The sequence below is a fragment of the Rhipicephalus microplus genome, chromosome 6 (assembly GCF_043290135.1).
Source record: "Rhipicephalus microplus isolate Deutch F79 chromosome 6, USDA_Rmic, whole genome shotgun sequence".
Lineage (NCBI taxonomy): Eukaryota > Metazoa > Arthropoda > Arachnida > Ixodida > Ixodidae > Rhipicephalus > Rhipicephalus microplus.
Genome location: NC_134705.1, coordinates 93,223,218 through 93,247,570, shown reverse-complemented (window position 1 = coordinate 93,247,570; position 24,353 = coordinate 93,223,218). Strand labels below are relative to the sequence as shown.

Here is a 24,353-nt window from a genome sequence, read left to right as displayed (position 1 = left end):
TGAAACTAGCAAGGCCATGCAATAAACTCTCTCTTTGTGCATTTCTAGAATTGTCGGGTAATTTTCGAGGTTTCATTGAAGATTATGCTATGAAAAGTGCCGACCCTGCAAGATTAACTGAGTAGCATGTCCCATTTGGTTAGACAAAAAAGATGACGACGCCTAGAGTGAATTGGTCCGCATAATTGCATGTCATTCAGTGCTATGCTCGGCAGACCTTTCACTCCTTTTCAAATTGAACACCCACGCATCTCACTATGAAACAGGACCCTTCTTCTATCAAAGAGATTCATCATCACCCTCACATAACGAACAGCTTCGTGTCGTTCAACTAGACCGTATTAAACTATACGACGAGAGGAACATAAGCTCCTACTTTTTTAAAAGCTATTCGCCACTTCCACTCAAAATTTGAAGGCACGAAGTTCAAGATTTATACGGTCCACAAAGCCCTAGCGTAATAACAAAGATTACTAAAATTATATGAAATACAGCCTGCTGGGTGGGTGAACTTCTCAACAATTGGACTATCAGGTAACTCCTCGTCCTGGTGTCTCCATAAAAGACGCAGATGAAACGTCACTATTGGCCAATGTGCCCCCCAAACAATTATGAAGAAACAAGTTTTGTGATAATACGGAGAGAAACCAAGGCTCTGCTACAGAGTGAACATGAAAGCGTTGCTGTGGCGATTTCCTTAGTTCCGAAGATATTGGAATTCTATCATAACAGCCTGGATATATACGATGGCTTTGACGAACCTAAATGAAATTGACAAAGAGGTTCACGTTGCCTGGTATGAAGCAAGACAAAAACACTTTTGTATCTTCTTGTAACAAAAACCAGATTACGAAAGTGAAATCTAAACAAGCAACGCGAAAAATTGCTAAACCAGCGTGGTACAAAACATCAGCTGGAATACTTCATTTGCATTTAGCGAAACTGCGAAAGACGTCGAGAAGTTCAGAGGACACAAGCTTTGTCGTTGTGCATTGACAAGTGCACAGTGATGATCGCAGCAAAGCCGGACAAAGAAACGCTGATAGCGTAACTTTTATGGGCAGAAAAATGCTCCAGAGCGTAAAAGTTATTCCCTCTGAAAATAAACCTGGCTTTCGAAGGCATCGGCTACAGCAATTGGCATAAATCAAACATCAAGTTTTGGTTCACTGCACCCTATCATCCTGCCGCAAATGGAGTGGCTGAGCGAGCGATCGGAGACGTCATAGAGTGCATAATGTGTATCCATCATTCATATGTGGTTAGCAGTGTTGCCAAGAAGGAGCAGTAGCTCATGACGACCATTCATGCACAACCGGACTGTGATGCACTCCTATATTCGCTGCAACTTGGTGATCAAGCTATCTGCCTGCAGACATAAGCCTCTACATCGTCAAGATAATAAAGCTCCAATACGTGATAGTGATAGTGTATGATTAAACAGTGAGATAATGAAGAGAAATTTAAACAAGTGCCAATATACAACATCACCAGAAGTTGATGTACCATACTGTGATAAAAACTGACTTTTTAAAAACCTCGCAATTCACTTTAGCATTTTTGACTTGAGGCAGCTATTGCCCCCCGACGACTAAGCCATGATCACACCGTGAGCTTGAAAACAACAGTGGTAACCAGGAAAAAACAGTGGTGTTTGCCTTATCTCTGTAAGCGCATTACGGAATGTTCGCTATGAGTAAACTACAAAAAGGTACTGTCGACGGTACTTGCATCTCTGATAGCGAGATGTCTCTAAAAATAATAATTATATAATTTCGTTTTACTGGAGCAAAACACACACACACACACACATACACATCTCAGAAATAAAAATAACGTCCGTTGACCAAGGTACAACATGCATAGCTTACCTTCCTCAAATCTAGCTCGCAATTAGACCATTGTAGCACATTGAACAGAACTATAAGTGTGATTACGGAAAATATGTGTCTAAGCATCTCTTCGAAATTCACGCAGTGATCCCAACTGCACTGCTGCTAAAATTTCTTTGCACATCTTAAACAATGTATAATTTATATTGTTCCAAACAATCGTTGCTACACACATCTGTGTGACCACCGTTCTTAAGTGAAAAGCGTACAAAAGAAGGTAGCTTCTTGCATGTACTGTTCTGAGAACATGGTTCTTTTTTTAGCTTGAAATAGGTTAAACACCGAGTACTTTTAGGTTAACGTTTATAGAAAGAAACTTGAATATGAGTACTTATCATCTGCTAGTGATGTATGTTTCTCAAAGTGAGCTATATATAAATTATTATCCACATGCCTAAATATTTTGGAGTCTTTGTGTCTCAGGTCACGGGTTCGCTCCCGGCGACGGTGGTTGCGCTTTAGATGGAGGCGAAAAGGCCAGGTGACCACGTACTCATATTATCATCATCATCATCATCATCATCATCATCATCATCATCTTCATCGTCGTCGTCGTCGTCAGCCTGACTACATCCACGCCTCTCCCATGTTCCACCAGTTAACCCGGTCCTGTTCTTGCTGCTGCCAATTTATACCCGCAAACTTCTTAATCTAATCTGCTCACCTAACCTTCTGTCTCTTTTTAACCAGCTTGCCTTCTCTGGGAATCCAGTTAGTTACCCTTAATGACCTGCGGTTATCCTGTCTACGCGCTACATGCCCGGCCCATGTCCATTTCCTCTTCTTGATTTCAATTATGATATCCCTAACTCCAGTAAGTTCCCTAATTCACTCCACTCTCTTCTTGTCTCTTAAGGTTACACCTACCATTTTTCTTTCCATTGATCGCTGCGCCGTCCTCAGTTTAAGCTGAACCTTCTTTGTAAGTCTCCAGGTTTCTGCTCCGTAGCTAAGTACCTGCAAAATGCAGCTGTATAGAAATCATATATAGACGTACGTTAAAGAACCCCGAGCCATCAATATTTCCGGAGACCTCCAATATGACGCACTCCATACTACATCATGGTTTTGGCATGCCATAAAAATGTCCATGCGTTTCCACAAAGTGAATGATGACTAGTGGGCGAAGCAGGGTCTTAAAGTCCATAACATCGACGTAGAAATTGCCGAATAGTGAAAGAATGGGCAGATGGATGAATGAACGGACACATGCACAGCTGTAAAGATGCAAAGATGAACGGATGGACGGACAAACATACGCGTGGGTGGATGAACGGACACACCCGTGGACGGGCGGATAGATGCACGGTAGACGGACAGATGGACGGCGCATGTGATCATATATTATGCGGTGATACGAGCACAATTGGTCCATCTAAACATAAAGTCCCGTTTTAAACAGATTATGTTGTTTTTTATTATGCAGCTGGTCAATTTCGATTGTATTCTTGTGGAGCGTAACGACGCCAAAAAGCCTCGACTCTATGAAGCTTGCCCCGTAAAAAAAGCCATCAAAAATTGTTCTTTGGAATGTTTTAGGCAAACCGAAAAAAATCTGCATTACATAGCCATTCGCTTATTGTGCATCCCGCTTCTCGATTGCACGTCACCAGCCACCGTAAATATGTACGAAGAGACCCATAGTCGTGGGAGCCCTGGTTAAAACTTCAGCGTCGGCAAGAAACATCATATGTATGTCTTCAAGGCGGTTACGATCACAGAGTTGCCATAAGAATGCTTATATACCCTTTATTACACCACTGCTCCTTCACGAAGATGCTATAGGCTCTGTCTGCACATGGACAGGCACCGCAAAATTAAGCAGTGTGACTTACTGCTGGGCTTGAACAATACTAAGTAACTGTTCGTGATGAAAAATCGTCTCGTGCGCTGCGTCAGCGGTGTTACCACCAGTACATGAAAAAGCACTATCTACTGTACCTTCTGCTGCTTGACTTCCCTTCAACGTGCAATTTCACACTGCTTGTGGGATGCTGGGTCAACGATAGATGGATACCCACATGAAAACATGAATCTTTACTTGGAAAAAAAGTCACAGTTTTGCCGCAAGGGCGATGCAATGAACGCGATGGCAACGAATTGGAAGGTCACGTACCGAATGGCAAGCAGATCGAAACGTGTCCCGTGTTTCTCACGCCAAATGACGCACGAAACGTGCTCACAGGTAGAGATAAGTGTCTCAGTTGTTACTTTGCTTTGTCTTAAAAGCGCGCCCTTTTCGCAAATGGAGACTGTGCAACGATTGTAGTGACCTTTGTGTATCCGGTAGCTACAACAGAATCGTTTTAGTGAAAACCAAACGCAAGCCAAGCCGTATGATTTTCCCCACGGAGAGATAAGGGCGCGCGAGCAAGCGACTACCCTCCTCCTCTGCGTGGGCTAAAGTACGCGTAGGAGACGAGACTGCGCGCTGCCCGTCCTTACCAGTCACGACGATGTGGCGACGTGCGCTCCTTGCACCATCTCGTTTGTAATGCTGCAAACATGATAGTTCCCCATGACCTCTGTGATTGCGGGCGCGCGGCATGGTTCTCTCTGGCCGTCCTAATCACCACACTCCCCTACAATACCAGTGAGTATCGCCTCACGCGCCCTGCTACCGCGAGGAGGCGCATTTAATGTGGGTTCCTCGAGCGGTGAAGACCATGGTAGAAAGCAGAGTGCAGCGGCCCTCACGGGGTTACCTTGCGTGCATGCGCCACTGGCCTTCTGCATAGAGGAAAGAAAATTTAGGAGTAGAAGTGTAAACGAATTTGATTCAATAGTAGCGATTTAATAATTAGGTTGCCCACATGTTACGATTCACACAATTGGTACTATGTCAATGCTGTAGTTTTTTTCTGTTAGAGTGAGTGACGTCAGGGCTTGTTTCTTCTATTTAATTTCAGGTATATGTCATACTGCTGCTTGCCCTTCTGCAAGTCAGATAGGAAAAAAAACCTTGGGCACGAGCCGCCAGCATGCACAGTGGTGGTGTCAGTGGCGCCACTGACATCAAATTCGCGAGTTGGTGCGACCATAAAATGCACCACATTTAATAAAAACTGACAGCCATATCCACAAGGTAAATCATTATGCCATATTATGTGCTCATGGGTTACACGCAAATAAATGAGTCACTTAATTTCTTGTTCCTTTCGTGGAGATACCCCTGATTTAGATTGTAACACTGTTTAGAGAATTATTTCAAGTGCGCTGACGTAATCACAGCTGTGACCCGTAGTGCGACGTGGCTTTATTGCTTTTAGGGACGAAGCTCTTTATATCAGTACTTGGTCGGTCGTCCTTATAACCAGTGCAGCCAGCATATCCACGGAGTGAATGATAAGTGTGGGGAAGCATACGTCTGTCCGATACGTGCTGTAGGGTGATAGGAGTCGACGGACGCATGGACGAACTAATGCCCGGACGGACGGATGGATGGATGGATGGATGAACGGGTGCTTCGCCTCACTAATTATTTACACTGTACCGTACTGTACTAAGTATATACCGATTTGCTGGGCAAGGTGGCTCTATGCTCTGTAGAAGTCCTACTGGTCGTTTCGGTGGTGCCTTTCGTCGCTGCCAGTCCGGCATTTCCTTTCCTCGCGAAACAACTGACGTAGGCGGTAAGGCGTGGCCACAAGTACTCTTGCTTCTGTACTTGCGAGCATGCGGAAACACCGAGGTGTCCTGCCATCGGATCATCGTGCAAGGCCAGGAAGACTCCTGGTCGCAGTACTGAAGGCCATAAAAGAGGGCACTTGCACGAAGAGGCGAAAAGTTTTACTGTTGAAAAGGCCATATCGCAAAAAAACAGCACAAACGCCCGCTTGAATTCCTTCTAAAGAACGATTGTTCTAATAGATCCGGAAGTTGCAGCTCTGCTGGCTGCTTTTCAGCGAAGTTTTCGGCACTTATCGTTCCCAAGAAGCAATCATCTCATTCATCGAATGGTGGGGGCATAACGGGAGCACGGGGCAGGCAGACGGCCTCGAAGTGTTTCCTCCCGGGCTTGAAACGATGGCGTTGTCATATTCCAGAAGTATCAGGTGTCATCATGTGAGGTGACCTAAAGGGTCTTTCAAGGTAGCTAGCCAGCGCTAAGCGTGGAGGTCACTCTCACTTTCAAAGGCTTGCCTTGCCATAGAGGTAGGGGTGAAACTTTGGCGTAGGCAAAAGCAAGGCACTCCGTTTCTGTCGTGAAATAATTGGCTTCTGCCTTGGACAGCGACCATCTATAGCGTAACTAATAATCCTTTCCAGTTCATCCATCTTCACAAGGACGGTGCCACGTTTTACACTCTGGCGTCGCTGTAGATTTGTGTATCGGCGCATTCATTGATTCGCGCATGCATCAGATGCGCCTGCTGTCGTGAAATTTCTGAAATGCTTCATGTAGTGCCTTTTCCCAGTGAAATTCCCGCCAATCTTCATAAGCTGAGTTAACGACTCTACAATCTGCGGAAATACCTTTAAGAAACGCCTGTGATAGGTACATAATCTGAGAAATCGGCGTACAGCCTTCTTGTCAGTGGGCAGTGGCAAGTCGGGGACGGCAGCTGTTTTCTGTGAGTTGAGACGTACTGCAGATTTGATAATAACGTGCCCCGGAAATAATAGTTCCTCGCATTCAAAGCGCCACTTTCCTGAATTCAGGGTGAGTTTGGAGGCCTTTATAGCTTAAAGTACCGCTTTAAGGCAATCAAGATGATCGTTGAAGCTCGAGCAAAACAGTACGGAATCGTCCAAGTGCATGAGCCAAGTCTCCTGCTTCAATTCTGCCAGTGCTGTATCTGTAACGCGTCAAAATCGCAGGTGCGCAGCGAAGATCGAAGAGCATCTTCGTGAACTCAAAGAGGTCGTATGGTGTTATGAACGCAAGCTTTCTTGATTTCTTTCATCGATTTCAATTTTGCCCTAGGTAGTCTTGCGGCATATCGAAAAAAATACTTCGCGTGTGGATGCGATGCAGGACATCATGTGTCTATGAGAGCACATGCACGTCCTCTTTTTTGCGGTTTTGTGTAGGCGGTGAAAATTTACGCAGAAATACGGAGTACCACTCTTCTTCATTATTAACACTACGGGTGAAGTCCATAGATTTTCGAACGGCTGGATGATGTCGTCGCGAAGCATTTTGTCGAATTGTGTATTTACGGCCTCGCGCTCTTACGCTGAACCTCGGCACGAGTTATGACGGAGTTGTCTGGCACTAGCCTCTGTTATGACGTGACGTTTCGTGACGGGGGTCTGTCGACTTTTCGACGACGACTTAAAGCAGTCCTTTTTCGGGAGCAGAATCTGCCGCTGTCATCGGAGCATGCCCTGTAGTATTGCTGAAGCCAAAAGCGTTAGCGGCTCCCACTTTTTCCTCAATCTAGGCTCCCATCATGCATTTGTCGACGTGCTTTTACTCGTTTCTGCAATTCTTGACAGTAACTGTTTTTTCCCTCCCCGCTGCACGCTGCCTTTTCGTGCAACTCAAAAGCCGTGGTTGTCCGAAAGGTACTGATTTCCTTTACCGATGCCTTCCAGCTCTGTGTTTTTGGAGTGCCGACAGAAATAAGCACGCCGGGGCAAGACAGAACAGCGACTTAATTTTCCAGCAAATTCGAGGTGTGGTTCCCTGTCGGCATGCGCAATAGTAGTGGTTTCTCTGTGCATAGTGTTATTGGTTTTGTTTTGAGGTCAGTGACTGCACCATGGAGGCTTAAGAAGCTCATACCAACGATACCATTTCGTGAGCAATACTCCAGGACGATGCAGCTTGCGGAACAAATTCGGTCATTAGTGTTGACCAGCTGTGCAAATTTCTACCGGTAGTACTAGGTGACCTCCAACTGTCGGGATTTCGGGGCCTTCCCAAGCAGTCCAAACTTTCTTGAACTTCGCGGCGAACGACCTACTGATGACGGAATTGTCGACTCCAGTATCGAGAAGAGTGGGGACAATTTGTCTGTCGATAGAATGTTGAAATGACTAGTTCGTTGTGTTGTGTTGCTGTTAGGTCACGGCATATCAGGGCTTTATCGATGTGCTGCTTCCACGTGGCGTCGTCAGGTCTTCCTTTGGGAGCGAAGCTTCGACTTCAGAGCTTTGTTCTGCCTGTGACATGTTCTTCGTCGTGGCAACGGCGAAGATTATCAGTACTTTGTGTACAGCAACCACACCTTCGTAGGTCACTGCCCATACTTTTCTTATTAAGGGCTTGGAGATCGGCTCCGAACAGGGTCATTGTACTGCCTGCGATGCGGGGAGGTTTCGCAGTGATGGCGAACGGTATTTTCACTAAGGTGTCAATTGCGCTATGGTGAGGTGGACGGCGATGTCGTGTGGGCGTTCCCCCGCAGTGGAGACGACATGTTGACGTAAAAAGCCCGCAGACTCATCTGTTGGTACTGGCAGCGGTGGTACCTGTGACCGCCCTCCTCCCAGCGGTAGCAGTGCGGGTTGTTATCAGGGGCTTGCCAAACGTCGGTTTTCCGAGGAGCGTAACGCTAGATGACAGGATGCTGATGGGGCGTTGGTGGTGGCGACGCTGGCGCGGTGGCGCTGTCGGGCGACGAAGGTATGCGATGCAGTGTTTTGACCTTGTTGCGGCGGTGAAGCGGTACGGCTTGCTGCAGATGTCTAGCTCATAGCTCGCACTTGCAGCTGGGCTGACTCGGGAATGTCAATAAACAGTTGGATTTCTCCAAGGATGATATTTGCGATCGAGTCAACGTAAGACTCTGGTGAGGGCAGGAGTTGGCTCAGTCGCTCCAGCATGATCACTCGTATCGTTTCTCGCAAGTCATCAAAGCCGATTACATGAACAGTGGGGCTGCCTCACTCTTTGATTTTGCTGGCGGCTTCGCATTTTCAGTTTCTTCTCGATGGTCGTTGCTTCCGAGATGAATTCCTGGATAGGGCAAGCTTGCTTCTTCTTCTGTCGTGCGAAGAGCTCCTGCTAGACTCCTCGAATGAGGCAGCGAACTATTTTCTCCTCAGGCATGTAAGGGTCATCGTGACGGAACAGTTGGTTTATGTTTACCGAGTATAGCGCCAGGATTTTATTGTAGGAGCTGAACACGAGTTTCCTGTCATGCTCCGGCACTTTCACTGCAGACGATGTTCGTCAATTTGGCGAGAAACTTGGTGCGCAAAATATCCATAGTTTTAAAGATTCGTTCTTAGTTTTAAACCATGTGCGAGTGGCGTCTTCCAAGGCTATCTTCACATGCCTTAGCTTGTCTTTGCTGCTCCAGTTATCAAAAACAACTACGTGTTTATACGCTTCCCGCCAGCTTACCGGATATGTGAATGATGATCCGTGGAAGACCGGTGTATTTCTAGCTTGCCGTAGCAAAAGTGCCATTGCCAAAGGCACTCATTGTTGGCGTTGTCGTGCTAATGGCCGTTGTCTTCCGGGTCTTATCACGAGGAATTCCGTACTCTGATGGCAGACCTCACTGTTTGTGGCTAGCTCACTGGGCGGGGTTTATATTGATGTCTTTTTTAGAATGGCGACTGGCTTCATGGCTTGACGGGGACGCTCGGAACATGAACGAACCAGGTGTCATGGGGTCTTGACGTCGATGAAGGTAGAAGTCGTCGTATGTAACATAAAACTCTTTATTGAGTGAAACTTGTGACCGCGAAACAGAAACTCAGATTACAGCAAACAATGCACGCAGTGCACTGATATCAGTTCACAGAACGTCGGTCATCGATGAACTGATCAGCGGCAAAGGACATCTGCACTGATGCCGGCGCCATCGAACATTTGAGCATTATCACTTGTCGCCGCGTTTATTCTAGAGTCAACTTACCTGTTCACATTCGCACGCTAAAGCTTAACAAATGATCTCATCATAATCTGGAATACTCCAAGACATTCTGGCACGTTTAGTGCAAAGCATTATACACGCTTGCGTGGGGCGGGTAACATGAATCACATAAAGAAAGGAGCGTGTGTGGCAATATCTCCAATCAGATACGTGTGCATCAGCGGAGTAAGAAATGCCCCGCTTCTAAATTTTCTGTTTTCCTAACGGGAACCATCTTGGTGGTCTGGCATATATCGCGCTCGACTGCCGAACCGCAGGGAGGAGGAACAGGCCAGTCCGTTGCGCCCGCTTTCAATAAAAGCAAAATGTAAACGGCCAGAGTGCTCATTTGTTTATGAATGTTAAGGTACACCAGGTTACATATAAGTGCTTGAAAGCGAGCTAGTTGATTGATATGTGGGGTTTTAACGTCCCAAAACCACCATATGATTATGAGAGACGCCGTAGTGGAGGGCTCCGGAAATTTAGACCACCTGGGGTTCTTTAACGTGCGCCCAAATCTGAGCACACGGGCCTACAACATTTCCGCCTCCATCGGAAATGCAGCCGCCGCTGCCGGGATTCGAACCCGCGACCTGCGGGTCAGCAGCCGAGTACCTTAGCCACTAGACCACCGCGGTGGGGCGAAGCGAGCTAGTTGGTGAAGACACATCATATAACACAGCACAACTTTACACCTTGACAACGGAACACACAAGGATGAGCACAGACTACCAACACTGCTATTGTTGTGCGGGTACAAATAAATAAAGGTACCCGAAAGCTACGCGTTCAAAACAATTTGACCGCGATAGCGACATTTTGTTTGTAGTGCCTACTTCAAACACTTAGTGCATGAAACCTGTTCAAATTTGCTATGCACCCACTACGTCAAAGTACGAAAATTCCTGGAGCATGATGGTCTTTCAACTTGCGCACGACCTTGTCTTCACGTAGTTGAGGCGAGCGCCCACAAGTGGCACAGTGTATACTACTGCCGTGCTTGCGTTTCACCTTGGTGGCGTGCTTCCGCAGGGGACCGTTAAAAAGCCCTTAAACCACACCGAAGTCGAAGGCAAGAGACCGGTCTCCTTCCTGCATTCACTGCCCTTCCTACAAGTGCTATATCCTCCTTCCAAATGATTTGCTCATAATACACGCGAAGTGTCAGCACTTCGCAATTGGCAAGTCAAGATTTTGTGCATTTTGTCTACGGATGTTTTTCCGCTTGCGCAGTCACAAACGCAAAAATGACGAAGTGAATTCACTTTACTGCGCTCGATATCCACGCGAAACAAGGCAGACCGGGCATGCAACTACATCGTAAAGCAGGGTAGATGACACTTCACAACAAATATGGCTCACAAGTCGATCAATCAAGATAATACTTGAACCTGACGTCACTTCATCAAACACGTGAGGATTATATGTGGTGTTTAACGTCGCAAAACCACCATATTATTATGAGAGATTCCGTAATGGAAGATTCCGGAAATTTCGACCACCTGGGGTTCTCTAACGTGCCGCCAAATCTCAGCACACGGGTCTACAGCCTTTTCACCTCCACCGAAAATGCAGCAGCCGCAGCCGGGATTCTACACCGCGACCTGCGGGTCAGCAGCCAAATACCTTAGCCACTAGACCACCACGGCGGGGCGTTCACCAAACAGGTGGCGTCACAAATCGGGGCACAATGATGAGTAATTTCTGGAAAAAAATAACACGCTTGTTTCTCGTATTTACATAGCTACTTTAGGGACCCTTAAAGGCCACGTTTGCTTTAGTTTTGCTGCACCTTTAAAAATTTAGTGCAATGATTTGAAATGACCAGCGATGTCCCTGGCTGTATTTCATGTAAAACGAAACGCCTCTTTTGGTCTTCCACACAGGGCTTGAGACATCTGCAGACTGATGAATTCTGTTTTTATGTAACAGTTCTAACAGCGGAACTGCGTTCGAATGTGATTCAACTCGTACAGCTTCTTACTATACAAAGGAAGTGTAATCTCGACATAAAACACAATATTCTACTCATAAACCGTGCTTTTTAAAAATAAATGCACTATTTCATTCGTCCAGCCCACTCTAACGAGGTAGTCCTCATCTGCCTCTTCTGAAGTTTTGTACCACATTTGGCAGGGGAGCACCAGTAATCAAATTCGCGTCTTTCTTCTGCAAGATAGCCAAAATCTGAGCAACTTGTTTAATTGATAAAAAACGAACTATATGTGAGTCAATAGTATGTTTTACCATTTCTTTTACGTGTTATGTCTGTTTTCAGCTTTCCGCTTGGATCGAACCAAATATTCATTGTGACAACGGATATTACGTTCTGCTTTTGTATTTAAAAAGATTTCACTGAGATGAAGCGTGACCAACCGAAATTCGTATGCAGTGAATACAAACAACAATTTGCTGCATCAATCGTCGTCAACGTAGCGAGCTTCGAAAGAGCCACTTTTCCATTTGTCTCAATGCTCAGTACTACAAACAATCAGATAGTTTAGCAAGAAGTCAAGAAAGTGCTTAAACGCTCCTCAAGCAACTTGTATAATGAGAACTAGCATTTATTGTTCGCTGAAATCCTGAATTTTTTCACAATTGTTCTCGCTGGCCTTGGAGTATTCGCACCTTAAGCACACGCCAATGTCGCACATAGTGTCGCGGCTTACAAAAAAGAGGCGAGTGTGCTAGGTCAGAAGCTGATGACAGCTGTTGAATTTGGCAATGCCTGTAAGCACAAGAACCGACACTTGTGTTACGTATACATGCGAATCAGAGTTGTTATTAGACTTTTATTGTAATTTTTGGTCAGTAATCTCCTAGTGCCCAACTCTAAAGGCATTTAATTCTCTATTTTGGTTATTTCTATTCCACATCTTAAAAGGAGGTATTTCAAACAAGTACACATTGTTCATTGTGCCGAATTCATGAACGATGCTAAGCGTAAGCACGCGACAAAATGGACTTTATGTATCTTTTTTTTAGTAGCAGTCAGTATACGCACTTTTGATACGCTCTGAATGTGCTATAACATAACTCCTAGTTTTGAACTTTAAAACACGAGACCGTTAAAGCACATATTGTAAGCTGTCAGCGTGTTTCCTCTTGCTATGAACTAATTTGCGGCGCAGAAATTGGAAAAACGTGTTTCTGTGACACTAAAGTATTCATGTAAGATTCCCCACACCACACACATAAAAAAATATATATTGTAACCTATACTCGGCAATATGGAACATTAATTTTGCGGGTGTCACACAGTGTTTTACAAGGACCTAGCTTATCTGTTGCGTTGACGCAGTAGCGATAAAGAACACGTTTCGTGAAAATACCGGCATGAGCGTTATTGATTTTAAGTGAAAAATAATCATTTTGTGCGTGAACGAAAAATTTAGAAAGATAGAAACAAAATCATGAATACACCCGAGTGAGAGAACGGACCATTTGCTTGCATAAGATGCGCCACACAGCCACGCGCCTTTTTGTAAACGCAGTTAAAATAATTTCCCTTGCATCAAGATGCAGTGAATATAAGGTGCATGCTTTATAAAAACACGCGTCTTGTATTCAGGCTTCTCAATGCAACGTGTAATAAAGGAGTAAGATTGCGTGGTACAAACGTACAGTACATTGCCAACGGGTGTCGGAACATGTAGTTACCATGACGACTTCGTGGTTTGAATGCGGCTGTCCATTACGGAAGGCAAATACTCTACTGCGCATATTCCCTTTGACCAAACAACACGTAGTGCCTGCATCGCAAGATTGAAAAGATTTCATGCACATGGTTGCGCGTGGTTTAAAACATTCTACCCTATAAACAGAAACTTCACTAGCACATGCAACTTTGAACTTTAATATTGCAGTAATCAACAATTAAAACTTCTCATCATACTACAAAAAGTGCACATGCACTCTGTGATTGAGGTACGCACTAGATGTAGGATATTGCTATCACGTTCACCTTTTAAATTAAAGGTGAAGCTTATGACGAACTAGCTTACCAGCTGCAACTTTAACAGCTCTTATATATTTTAGAGTAGAATTTGGCTCTTACACTACATTGTATTCGAGAATTGTCTCTGTTGTATTTACATTATTCAAATTTGTCGCACCGGTGTACACAAGGAAGTTTGGTTCCCATATTTGGTGCTGCGTTCTTCTATTATTGCACGCTTATGCTTAAGAGATCCGACCAAATGAGTGATAGTGAAAAATGAAGGTGTCTTTCTTTGTCGCCTTTGATGGCTAGAAAATCAACGAGGAGCGAACTGACTTATTGCACTTTAGCGCAGTTGTCTAAGGTATTTTACCACAGGCGTTGTTAAAGAGTAGAAGCGGCAGAATTGGGCACAGGCTTGCATTTATTGGCGTTATTGAGGATAAACGCGTCAAAAGCAACGGATTTCTGCGCGAAGAGACAATCGCAAGCGGTAGCTGATTGGCGCCAGATGGCCCTAAACTTTGTTCAGGTATCCAATGTTAGTTCCAATCTGGACATAACCTCTAGGTCTTTTTTTATATCGGGGCAACATCTCTCGTGGACGGGGAATAGTGACCATCAGCGCTGGCTGCGTCCGCGTCAACGGGTATTGATGCAAGAGATTGTAATCTATGACTGCACCACAATACGTCTTTGTGATGTCACACATACCAATACCTGTGACGTCAATGACTTCATCTTGAGGTCGTTCTGACTTCAAGTACGATGAGGTCATATGACGGAGTCATCACACGACATCTTCATGAGGTCACAGTAAGGCCTATCTTAGCGCCTTCGCAAAATCACGTGAGGTACACAAACCTTCTACCTGAGATATGGGATACAGCGTAAAACGTCGTTTGTAGCAGAAAGAATTCCGTGGAGACTGGGAAGGGGAGGTCAATACAACTTGCTGCAAAGAGAAAAAAGGAACAGAAAAGGAAGTAGTAGAATTTCAACTTCCAGCCATCTGAGGCAAAGGAATCACGCGAATATTTTACACTCCTGTTGGTCACGTCATCCTTTCACTCGTCTGAGTCACTAAGAAATAACCACCATATCCACAAAGTGAATGATGTGATAGGAGCTTGCTCGAAGGTGCATGGGACTTTTCATGGCGAGACCATTTTCGTAGGGAGGCTTGTTAAGGAGCAGGCGCATGATGTGAACTTTGAAGGGAGCATTGTTGGGCACGTTCCGCGGCGGCGCGGCACAGTGTTGGCCATGGCGATCGACACATTAATCATCTGCCCCTTTATGCAAAACTGGCCGCTGCCGCGAGTGAAATGCGTAACGCTCAAAAAGGGCAGTTGTGTAGCTATCAGGCGTTCTTCAACGGGATTGAGAGCAGGCAGGTGAGGGCGCTTGGAAGGATATCAGTAGCCGTGCGAATGCGACTCATTGAATGAACTTGTCACATGCTGCCACGTCAACGAAGCCACGAAAACGAAGTGAACGTACCGGCGAGGATCCTCCTCGCCCTGCCGGCACGCCGAACGTTCTTTTGTCTCCTCTCGGCTCGGAGGCGGCGTGCATTCGTACGCGGCCAGACCAAACAGCGCGGACAGCGCTGTTTTTTTCACATTCCTTTATCTCCCCTACTACCCGTCGCCGGTGTGACGTTGCTGAGCTGACCACCTGAGAGAGAGACATTTACTACTCAAGAATTTCCTCTTAACTTTCCTTTCTTTCAAAGCCACTTCGAAGAGGTGGGCGCGTGGGTCATCGGAAACTGAAGCCTTGTAGGGTACTCCAGAGTGTTTCAATGATATGAGTTGTGAAACTGCGTTCCGAAACCATACACGCCATTGGCCGACCTAGCGGGAGTGAATACGTCCCGCCCTCCGGGGGCGACAATACAAAACACTGCATCGACACATGTGCGTGCGCTTCTTTTAAAGACGATAACATTTCTTGGGGACCTTCGACGAAAAAATTTCGGTCTGTCTGTCTGTCTGTACATTTGTCTGTCCGCCCTAACGATACCTCAAACGGCACCAAACGGCCAACCCCATCCACAGCGCCCACCAATATTGCTCAAGGTTTTGCGTTCATAGCTTTGCGATCGTCAATTAAAAGCAATTATTACGCATATCTGAGGCGCCACAACAACGCTTTGATGTTTTGTATGTCTGCCTTTATACTGAAAGAGGCACACGCAAGTAACTCTAAGGAGTGTAGCGTTCATCGTGCTGCGCTGAGAGTGCCACGCGATGCTCAGAAAGGTGTTTCTAACGCTTTGCTACGACGTCTTGGTGGTGGCACCTGCCCGTCCCTCTGTGTTCTACACATTATCGCCTCCGACACTGGCGCGCATCTTTCGCCGCGGACTGCACGCCATCGTTTTCGAAGATAACTGCCAGAAGGCGCTTGTGTCTAATGTGCCTCGATGCGCTCGTTCGCCTCCACTACACGCTCGAGGCACTCTAACACAGCGCCTCCAGAATACCATTCACCGATTTTCTTGCGAAGAACATCAAATAAACGTTTTGTTCACTCTCTCCAGACTCAAAACTATCGTCTTTCGACGACATTTGCGGTGTAACATGCAGACTCTGAACCAATTCTTTTAGGCTGCTCAACGCCACGCGTAGTACTGGCTCGTCACCTCAATAAATAATCTTGGCTTGCACGGCGCCCACCACCGCTGTCAGCTGTTTTGGCTCTGCAAAGGCGTAATCAAAGCTGGGTCAAACAGTCAAGTTTTATTTCGTCGAAGGTGGCGCTTGCAATTTCCAGCTACGATGGATTTAACGCTGCACCCTGATTATTTCTATTACTCCTCGTTTGCTCGTTTATATACGTGTAATATAATAATAATGACGTGTAATATACGTGAAACGTAGTTGCAAGTCACCTTGACAGATCTGCCATGCCTGTTGTGATGGCTCAGAATGTGTTTTCGAAAAAAAATCTCAGCGTATCCACGGAGTGAATGATGAGTTGGGTGAAGCGTTCGTCCATTTGTTCTTGCTTTCGTCCGTGCATGCGTCCATCTGTGCGACCGTGCGTCTGTCCATGCGTCCGTCCGTCCATCATGTTTTCTGCACCAGTTCTCAAGGCCATGTCTACGATACAACAAACTGAGAGAACGCCACTGGAAGTTACAAATGAGACATGAAGCTACCACGTGTACAACGCAGGAAAATAGAAATCGTCCTATCAGCCTCGCTTCTCACGAACGCATACTACAAGCAAAGCGTCTGTTGCCACGACGATGCAGGATACAGTGCCAAAGACATCCGTTCATCCAATGCTACACGTGTTTCCAGCCTTGTTTACTTCTCACAAGACCCCAAGTCGTGTCATCATCAGTGCATATGTGCAGGGCGGGGCTATGCTATCTAGGGCGTAACAGCCAGCCTCATCCACAAGAGCTCCCCTATATATAACCGGACTGCTTCCCTCTGCTGGGAAGTTTTTGTGCGAGTTCAGCAGCTCCCTTCTGAAATTGAAATACTGCGCATTTTGACATCCTTCACTTTAACACTATGCTTTCTGTTATTTTGTTGATTGAAACTAGCACATTCTTTCGGTGGGAGGGGGAATTATGTGACGAAGGAAGACAGTGACTCCTTGTAAAGCCGAGAAGGGAGAAGTCAGAATGAAATAAACATGGCCTGTGAGCCAGGCCATGCCTCCCAATCACCTTAGCGTACGTCACATATGCACGCTCCCGTCCGAAACAAATACGCTTGAAATAAAAATAATGGTGGTGGTGGTGGTGGCGTCTAAGCCATTCATTGTGAATACCGAAGTCGCGAAGTCGTGCATTGTGAAAAACGCGTAAAGCGGCCTCCTTTTAATGCTTTTAAAAGTAAGATTCCCGATAATTATTTTTCAATTGTTACTGTTTTTTTTATAATTTGAGTTGGTATTCAATTCGAAAACTGCATTTCAGCATTCGCCTAAGCCTAGCGCAATTATGGACACCCTTGCTAACCTAGACCTTTTTTTTGTTATATAAAAAACGCGAAATTCATCAAATATATGGAACACCATTTTCTGATTATGCCCACTGCAGGGCAGAAGCCTCACCCATGTTCCCCGTGCATCAAAGTGGTCATGTGCTTGCTTCTGTTAGATTGTACCTGTAAACGTAATCTCATCTGTGCATATAATTTTCTGCCCCCCACCTCTCACGCACCACTTGACTGCTGTTTAAATCCAATCAGTTACCCTTAAAGGCCAGTGGTTTTCCTACTAAGGCCTACGTGCCCAGCCCATCTCCATTTCTTCTTCTTGATTTCAACTATGATATCCTTAGCCAGTGTATATTTCCTGACTCACTCTGCTAATTTATTTCTCTGAAATTTACACCAGTAATTTTCCTTTCCATCGCTCGCTGCGCCGTCCTTAATTTAAGTTGAAACATCTTTGTAACACTCCACGTTTCTGCTCCGTAGGTAAGTACCGGTAAGCTGCAGCTGTTATATACCTTCCTCTTGAGGGATAATGATAGACTACTCTTCATGGCTTGAGAATACTTCCCGAATGTGGACCATTGAATTCTTATTCTTTTAATTATTTCATTCTCCAGTTCGGCTACGCGGTAACTATCTGTCCTAAGTAAAAGTATTAACAACTCTCAATGCCTCTGCGAAGAAGGTTCTTTGCCGTGCTATTCTCTGCTGAGATTGTTTCACATTACTTATGTTTCATATATATTGAACTACGCAACATTTTAGTAGACAAGGCCAACACAACTGTTCATTTCGCAGTGCCTGCTTTGGTGCATTTTGATCTAGATGCTCAAACAGAGCTTAGCGCTGACGCAAGTGGCCATGACATTGGTGCTTTACTCCTTCAGATACAGAAGGGCACAAACTGTGTGATAGCCTACGCTAGGCATCTTTCGTCGCAGACGAAAAAATATTTAAAATTTAAAAAAGAACATTGGGCACATCACCGTTTCAGCCTTAATATGGTGAGGGCCACTTCATTTTTTACAAAAGTGTATAATATAACAGGCTCAAATATTTCGCTACTCACAATATAGTATTATGCATTTAATGTTGCCCGTAAAGAAGAAAATATTGATATTAAACTAAACAAACTAGCTGGGAAATATTGGGGAATGTCATTGCAAAACTGCACCGCGCGTAAAGGCCCACTAAGTTGCCAAATTGAAAAGTCCGATACCCGGTAGCTTAACACAGCGACGCAAGCTCTAAATGTTTGGGGGAACGTTGACCTTACAATAAGCCGCTATCATTCAGAAAAATTATTGTGAAACGTCCCGCTGCCCAATCCCTCCGAGAAGACTTCTGTTTTTCACCGAAACGTGTGCCTCATGTTTTAATGGTCCGTGGCGTCAAGTCTCAAATTTAGAGCTGCGCGCTAGTGTTTCAAAACTGGGTGAGACGTTGCATTCGCCAGGGCCGATAAGGGTGGCCGCACTGCACTGCAGTGGCAGTTCTGGCATTTATATATGGCCTTTGGTGCTCTCGAATCACCTGCATATACAAAGAAAAGAGGATGGGTGAAATATTTCATGTTTCACAGACCTTTTACCCACCTAGGCAATATTGATGGCGGTGCTAAAGCCACGCGGTAATCTTTTTTCCGACTATAGAAAAGGATACATTTACTAGTCTTCACGTTCAAGTTCAGCTTGCAATATCACGCTACATTTACGAAGGAAAGACGGCGCAGACGTAAACAGACGAACAGGCACTGTATGGTGTTTCCTTCTTATATATACCGTGCTAATACAAGCCACGTTCATGAATGAACAACTCGCCCGAGCTACAGCACTTCTGAACTTCATGTTCAGCTATCTGTAAATCGTAAACCGACCCTTCTAAGCACCCCGGCTGGTAGTGCATTGCTGCAACTTCGGCAGCGTTTTGCGTGCGTCTGTGTAAACGCTAACATGCCTCTACTATACGGCAACCATTTTGCAAATATCTTGCGCCACGAATTCTGTTTACGCAGTTTATGTAAGCTCAATTTGAGAAGTGGCTGCATGTACAGTCACATACAAACTAAAGGCGAACAAGAAGCTACAATATTGACTATGTTTCGCGGGGGATTTAGCGTTACCACTATTTACATGGTTGCTAAAAGGGCTAATGGCCTAAAATGACCTCGCAAGCTGAAATCAAACTCAGATTAAGCGAACTGGTGGTAACAAGTAAAAAAAATGTGCTCCTTGCGCTAGGGCACAAAATGGCTTCTACTCGGCTGTAGAAGCATGCAACTTGCACTAGAGGTGCAGAGATCGAAGCAATGTTGCCAGTTTTGCTTCTAATAATTGGATGACAGCTTCCTTGCTGAACGAGTTGCTTGTAGTTTCCCAGTCACTTGTCTCGTTTTTTGGGGCATATTTGAACTTTCCCAGAAGCTGTAGTTGTTTAAATGATCACTGCGTTCTCCAGTAGCGCTTTTATTGCTCCCTAATAGTGCGTGTGGCGATGTCTTTGAGTAGTTGGGTGTTGGAATCAAACATACGTTAATGAAATCAACTAGCAACGTAGTCATGCGCTGGAAACGTGCATCTAGCCAAGTTGGAGATTACGCTTAAGACACGGCTAGAACGTAAGTAGCTGTTTTCATTCGATCGCAGTTGTGCATAATGCTACTGAACAAATTATAAGTGAGTCCTTTAACTCTCCTTCTTATTGGGGTGACACATTTTCGGTATAATCAAAAATGCTTTCAAGAATACCAAAATTCGTTTTATTTTGGCTTCTTTCGGACTTCGCGAATGTCACGCCGCTACTTTTGGGCTAATTTTGTAATAATTATTTGCTTCTTAATTCGGTAACGTTTCAGAACTTTGGCAGAAACACGAAGCTTAGTGGCCTTCCTTGTTTTTCTCTACTAAATCGTCATTTGTTCCTCTCTTTCAGTCTCTATATTTCTTCTGTCTCTCTTTTGATAATAATCTTTGTAATAGCTGGGGATTTACGTTTTAAGTCACGAATATCTCCTTTTTTGGTCTATCTATCTATCTATCTATCTATCTATCTATCTATCTATCTATCTATCTGTCTATCTATCTATGTATCTATCTATCTATCTATCTATCTATCTATCTATCTATCTATCTGTCTGTCTGTCTGTCTGTCCGTCTGTCTGTCTGTCTGTCTGTCTGTCTGTCTGTCTGTCTGTCTGTCTGTCTGTCTGTCTGTCTGTCTGTCTGTCTGTCTGTCTGTCTGCCTGCCTGCCTGCCTGCTTGCCTGCCTGCCTGCCTGCCTGCCTGCCTGCCTGTCAGCTTCTGCATCTTGTTCACGCTCTTTCTGTATTTTTTATTTCTTTCCTTTCTGGGTCTCTATCGGTGTCGCTTTTTTTATTCATATGCCCCAATTCTTGTCTCTTCATTTCCTTGTAGAATATGTTTTATTTTCGTTGTTTCTTTTTGTGTCCGTGTCTTTCTACGTTTTTCGCTCTCTATATCTTTCGCTGTCTCTCATTTTAAATGTCAAGCATTTCTTAGCTGACTTCGGCGACTTTGAGCGTATCTATCTATCTATCTATCTATCTATCTATCTATCTATCTATCTATCTATCTATCTATCTATCTATCTATCTATCTATCTATCTTGCCGTCTACGAATTTTAGCTCTTCTGGCCGTTGCGAATGGTACCGATACCAAACTTGGTATGGCATAACATGACTGTATGATGGCATATTGGACTAGTCATAACAAGAAAATCGTGGCATCTATGTCGTGAATGTCATGATTTAGGTTTCACAGTCTTGCTGCTATTGTGGTGGTTTCGTTCACATGACATGTTGTAAAAGTGGTATGGTATGACATGATTGCATGGTGAACACAAGCGACTGACCCAAACATGAAAATTATGATATGCGTGTCATGTAACAAGATGACTACATGCCACACTCATGATGCGCTAGCGGCCGTTTCGCTAGCTTCACTTATATTGAACTTGGTATTACGGGGCGTGAACTTATGACGAAAATATGATACTGGTGCAAACATGATAAACATCAGATGCGTGTCATCTAACAACATGACTACATGCTGCGCTCATGATGCGCTCGCGGCTGTTTCGCTAGTTTCACATGCACCGAACTTGGTAGTACGTGACGCGAACGGACGGCATAGCTAATTGAAACATCCAAACATGATTGTCACGACATTGGTGTCACGTAATAACATGACTGCATGCCACACTCATGATACGCTCGCGGCCGTCTCACTAGCTGCACATATGCCAAATTTGGTATTACGTGATGTCAATGAATGACGAAGGTATCGGACTGGTGCAAACCTGATAATCATTAGATGCGTGTCATGTGAGAACATGACTACATGCCACAGTCAAGGCGCCAATACATTTCGACGTGACGCAGTGCGCGTGCTCACCGGCGTTCATTTCGTTGTGTCGCGGCGGCGTTAGCACGCCAGGCGCAAGTCCTGCCATAAAGCAGGCGCGCGCCGCGTTGCGTTGCTTTGACGCATGCGCATTTCAGCACACCAGGCGTCACTCTGTCACGAAAAGAAGGAGACGCAGCGAAGTCTGGGTAACGCACCAGCACGAAATGCAGCATGTCGCATTTCGTGCCGGTTGCCGTCGGGCCGCGCTGGTCGCGCCAGGCGACAGAGTGTAGAGGGCTCGCGTTTTGCTAACGTGGCGTCACTGTACCTAGCGTGCGCGCACGTCAACGCTACATTGGAGTATATTGGGCACTTCGTGATGAGCTCGCGGCCATTTTGCTAGCTCCACATATACCAAATTTAGTATTACGTGACGTTAATGAATGGCGAAATATATTACTGTGCAAACATGATAATTCTGACATGCATGTAATGTAAGAACATGACAACATCCCACGCTCATAGCGTGCTCGCGGGCGTTTTGCTTGCTCCACATATACTAAATTGGGTATCACGTGACGTGAATAGATGACGAAGGTATACGACACATGCAAACATGATAATCATGACCGGGAAGTTATGTACGGCATAATATACCTCCACCTTGTAACGTTGCGCTGATTTTAAAGTGATGTATCAATCTCTCATTCGTACTTAGCATATCATCGATTTCCACTGTACGTGAGATCTGCCAACTTTTTTTATTCCTTCTTCCCCTTCCTTTTCTCTCTCTCTCTCTTTTCCTTCCTTTGTATCTCTCTCTCTCAGTGCTTGTTCTTTCGCCTGTACGAATCATTTTGTTCCACGTCGTACAAATCGGCTCGGCTCAAAGGCGCACGCCGGGGGCACTTGTTCGTGGGAGGGGGGGGGGGGAGTGGAAGGCTACGAAGTCGTTGCAGGCAGCACACACCAGCATGATGACGATCATTATGAGAGATGACAGGCACACCAACTCTGCTGCAATTACGTGTTTTAGCTAGCACGATCTTCTCGATATTGCAGTTATCCGTGAACGTATGCATACGAGTGGATTCCTGCACACCCACTTTCTAATTACGCAGCCACCACAGACTAGTTCTCGAATTGCTCAACTGATGGCACAGCGATTGCGGGCTTTCACTGTCATAACACCAGTACAGTGTCGACGTGACTTGAGGTGCACGCGCATTAAGCCAACATGAAGGATAGGACCATAGAGTTTCCTAACATTAACTAGAGGGGACTCTGGCGCTGCGATCGTTCAGCGACCATGGGAATGATGGGTAGTACACACATTTGCCTAGTATTCGTACTTGCGGCTTCGTTTATTGCTGTGTTTCGGTTTTGTTTTGAAAGAAAGATTTAACTCTTTTGAACTTCGTGACCTGATTTGGAAAGGTAAGTCTAAAAGAATAATATGGTGAAGTGCGACCGCTGATCATTTGCTGATATTTGTTTCGTCAAAAACAGCTCTAAGCCCCACGAACACACATGGAGCCAAAAGCAGGCCAGAAGTACGAAGATCAGACAAATGTGTGTACTACCCGTCATTCCCATGCTCGCTGAAGCGCCGTGCGTTGCAGCTCGCATAGACACTAGCGCCAGAGTTCCCTCTAGTGTATATTAGGAAACTATATATATATATATATATATACGACCAGCCTAATTGGTTATATACGCCCCATTCCAGTTTTCCAGGTTTATTTGTTAGCGGTTTAAGCTAATCTTATTCTGATATGAACTACTCTCCAGGCACCCTTATGACACATAATATATGTGCTATATTAGCACATATCGATAGCAATTTACTTTATGATTACCAGGGAGATCTTACCTGAATCTATCGCCAGCCTTGCTATTGCAGACGTCTTGTGACCATGGAATATACAATGACGACGTACGCACACAAGCAGCACTATCAGTCACGCACGCACACACGATACACGGAGTGTTTATTTAAGTTGTGAACTTGTCAAAGAGAACCAGTCGCCCTTTCATAGTTGTTGTCACACAGGCACTGTTTTGGTATGAGCAAAGAAGGCACCGCATCGCCAAACCGAGTTCACGCCACGTTGACAATGCAGTGCTGCCTTCCAAACTTTTCCTCATGTATCGTAATCACGTAGGAAGTGTTTTAGATTTTTCCAAGTGCTACATGTAAAATAATTGATTTGTTTAACCTTAGCATTCAAGTAGTTTGTATAGGCACCACTCGATGCGAGCCAGTTAATACATCTTAACGCATGTATCCTGTCTCAGTTGTTCGTGTCGCTCCAGTTCAGGGAGCTTAGTAAAATGGTTTATTTTTTTTAACTTTCTTTCCTTTCTTTTTATG

The 24,353-nt window shown here is 45.1% G+C and overlaps 1 protein-coding gene across 2 annotated transcripts in view; it reads right to left on the bottom strand.

The window, feature by feature from the left end:
- Positions 1–1,981, bottom strand: part of LOC142764829 (uncharacterized) — a 45,827-nt gene extending 43,846 nt beyond the window's left edge. For both annotated transcript variants that reach the window (XM_075865362.1, XM_075865361.1), the window contains exon 1: positions 1,872–1,981. Coding sequence is in view for 1 of the 2 variants with exons in the window: in XM_075865361.1 (XP_075721476.1) it covers positions 1,872–1,958 (87 nt within the window). In the remaining variant the exon portion in view is untranslated. The remainder of the gene's footprint in view (positions 1–1,871) is intronic.
- Between the last annotated feature and the right edge of the window lie 22,372 nt (positions 1,982–24,353).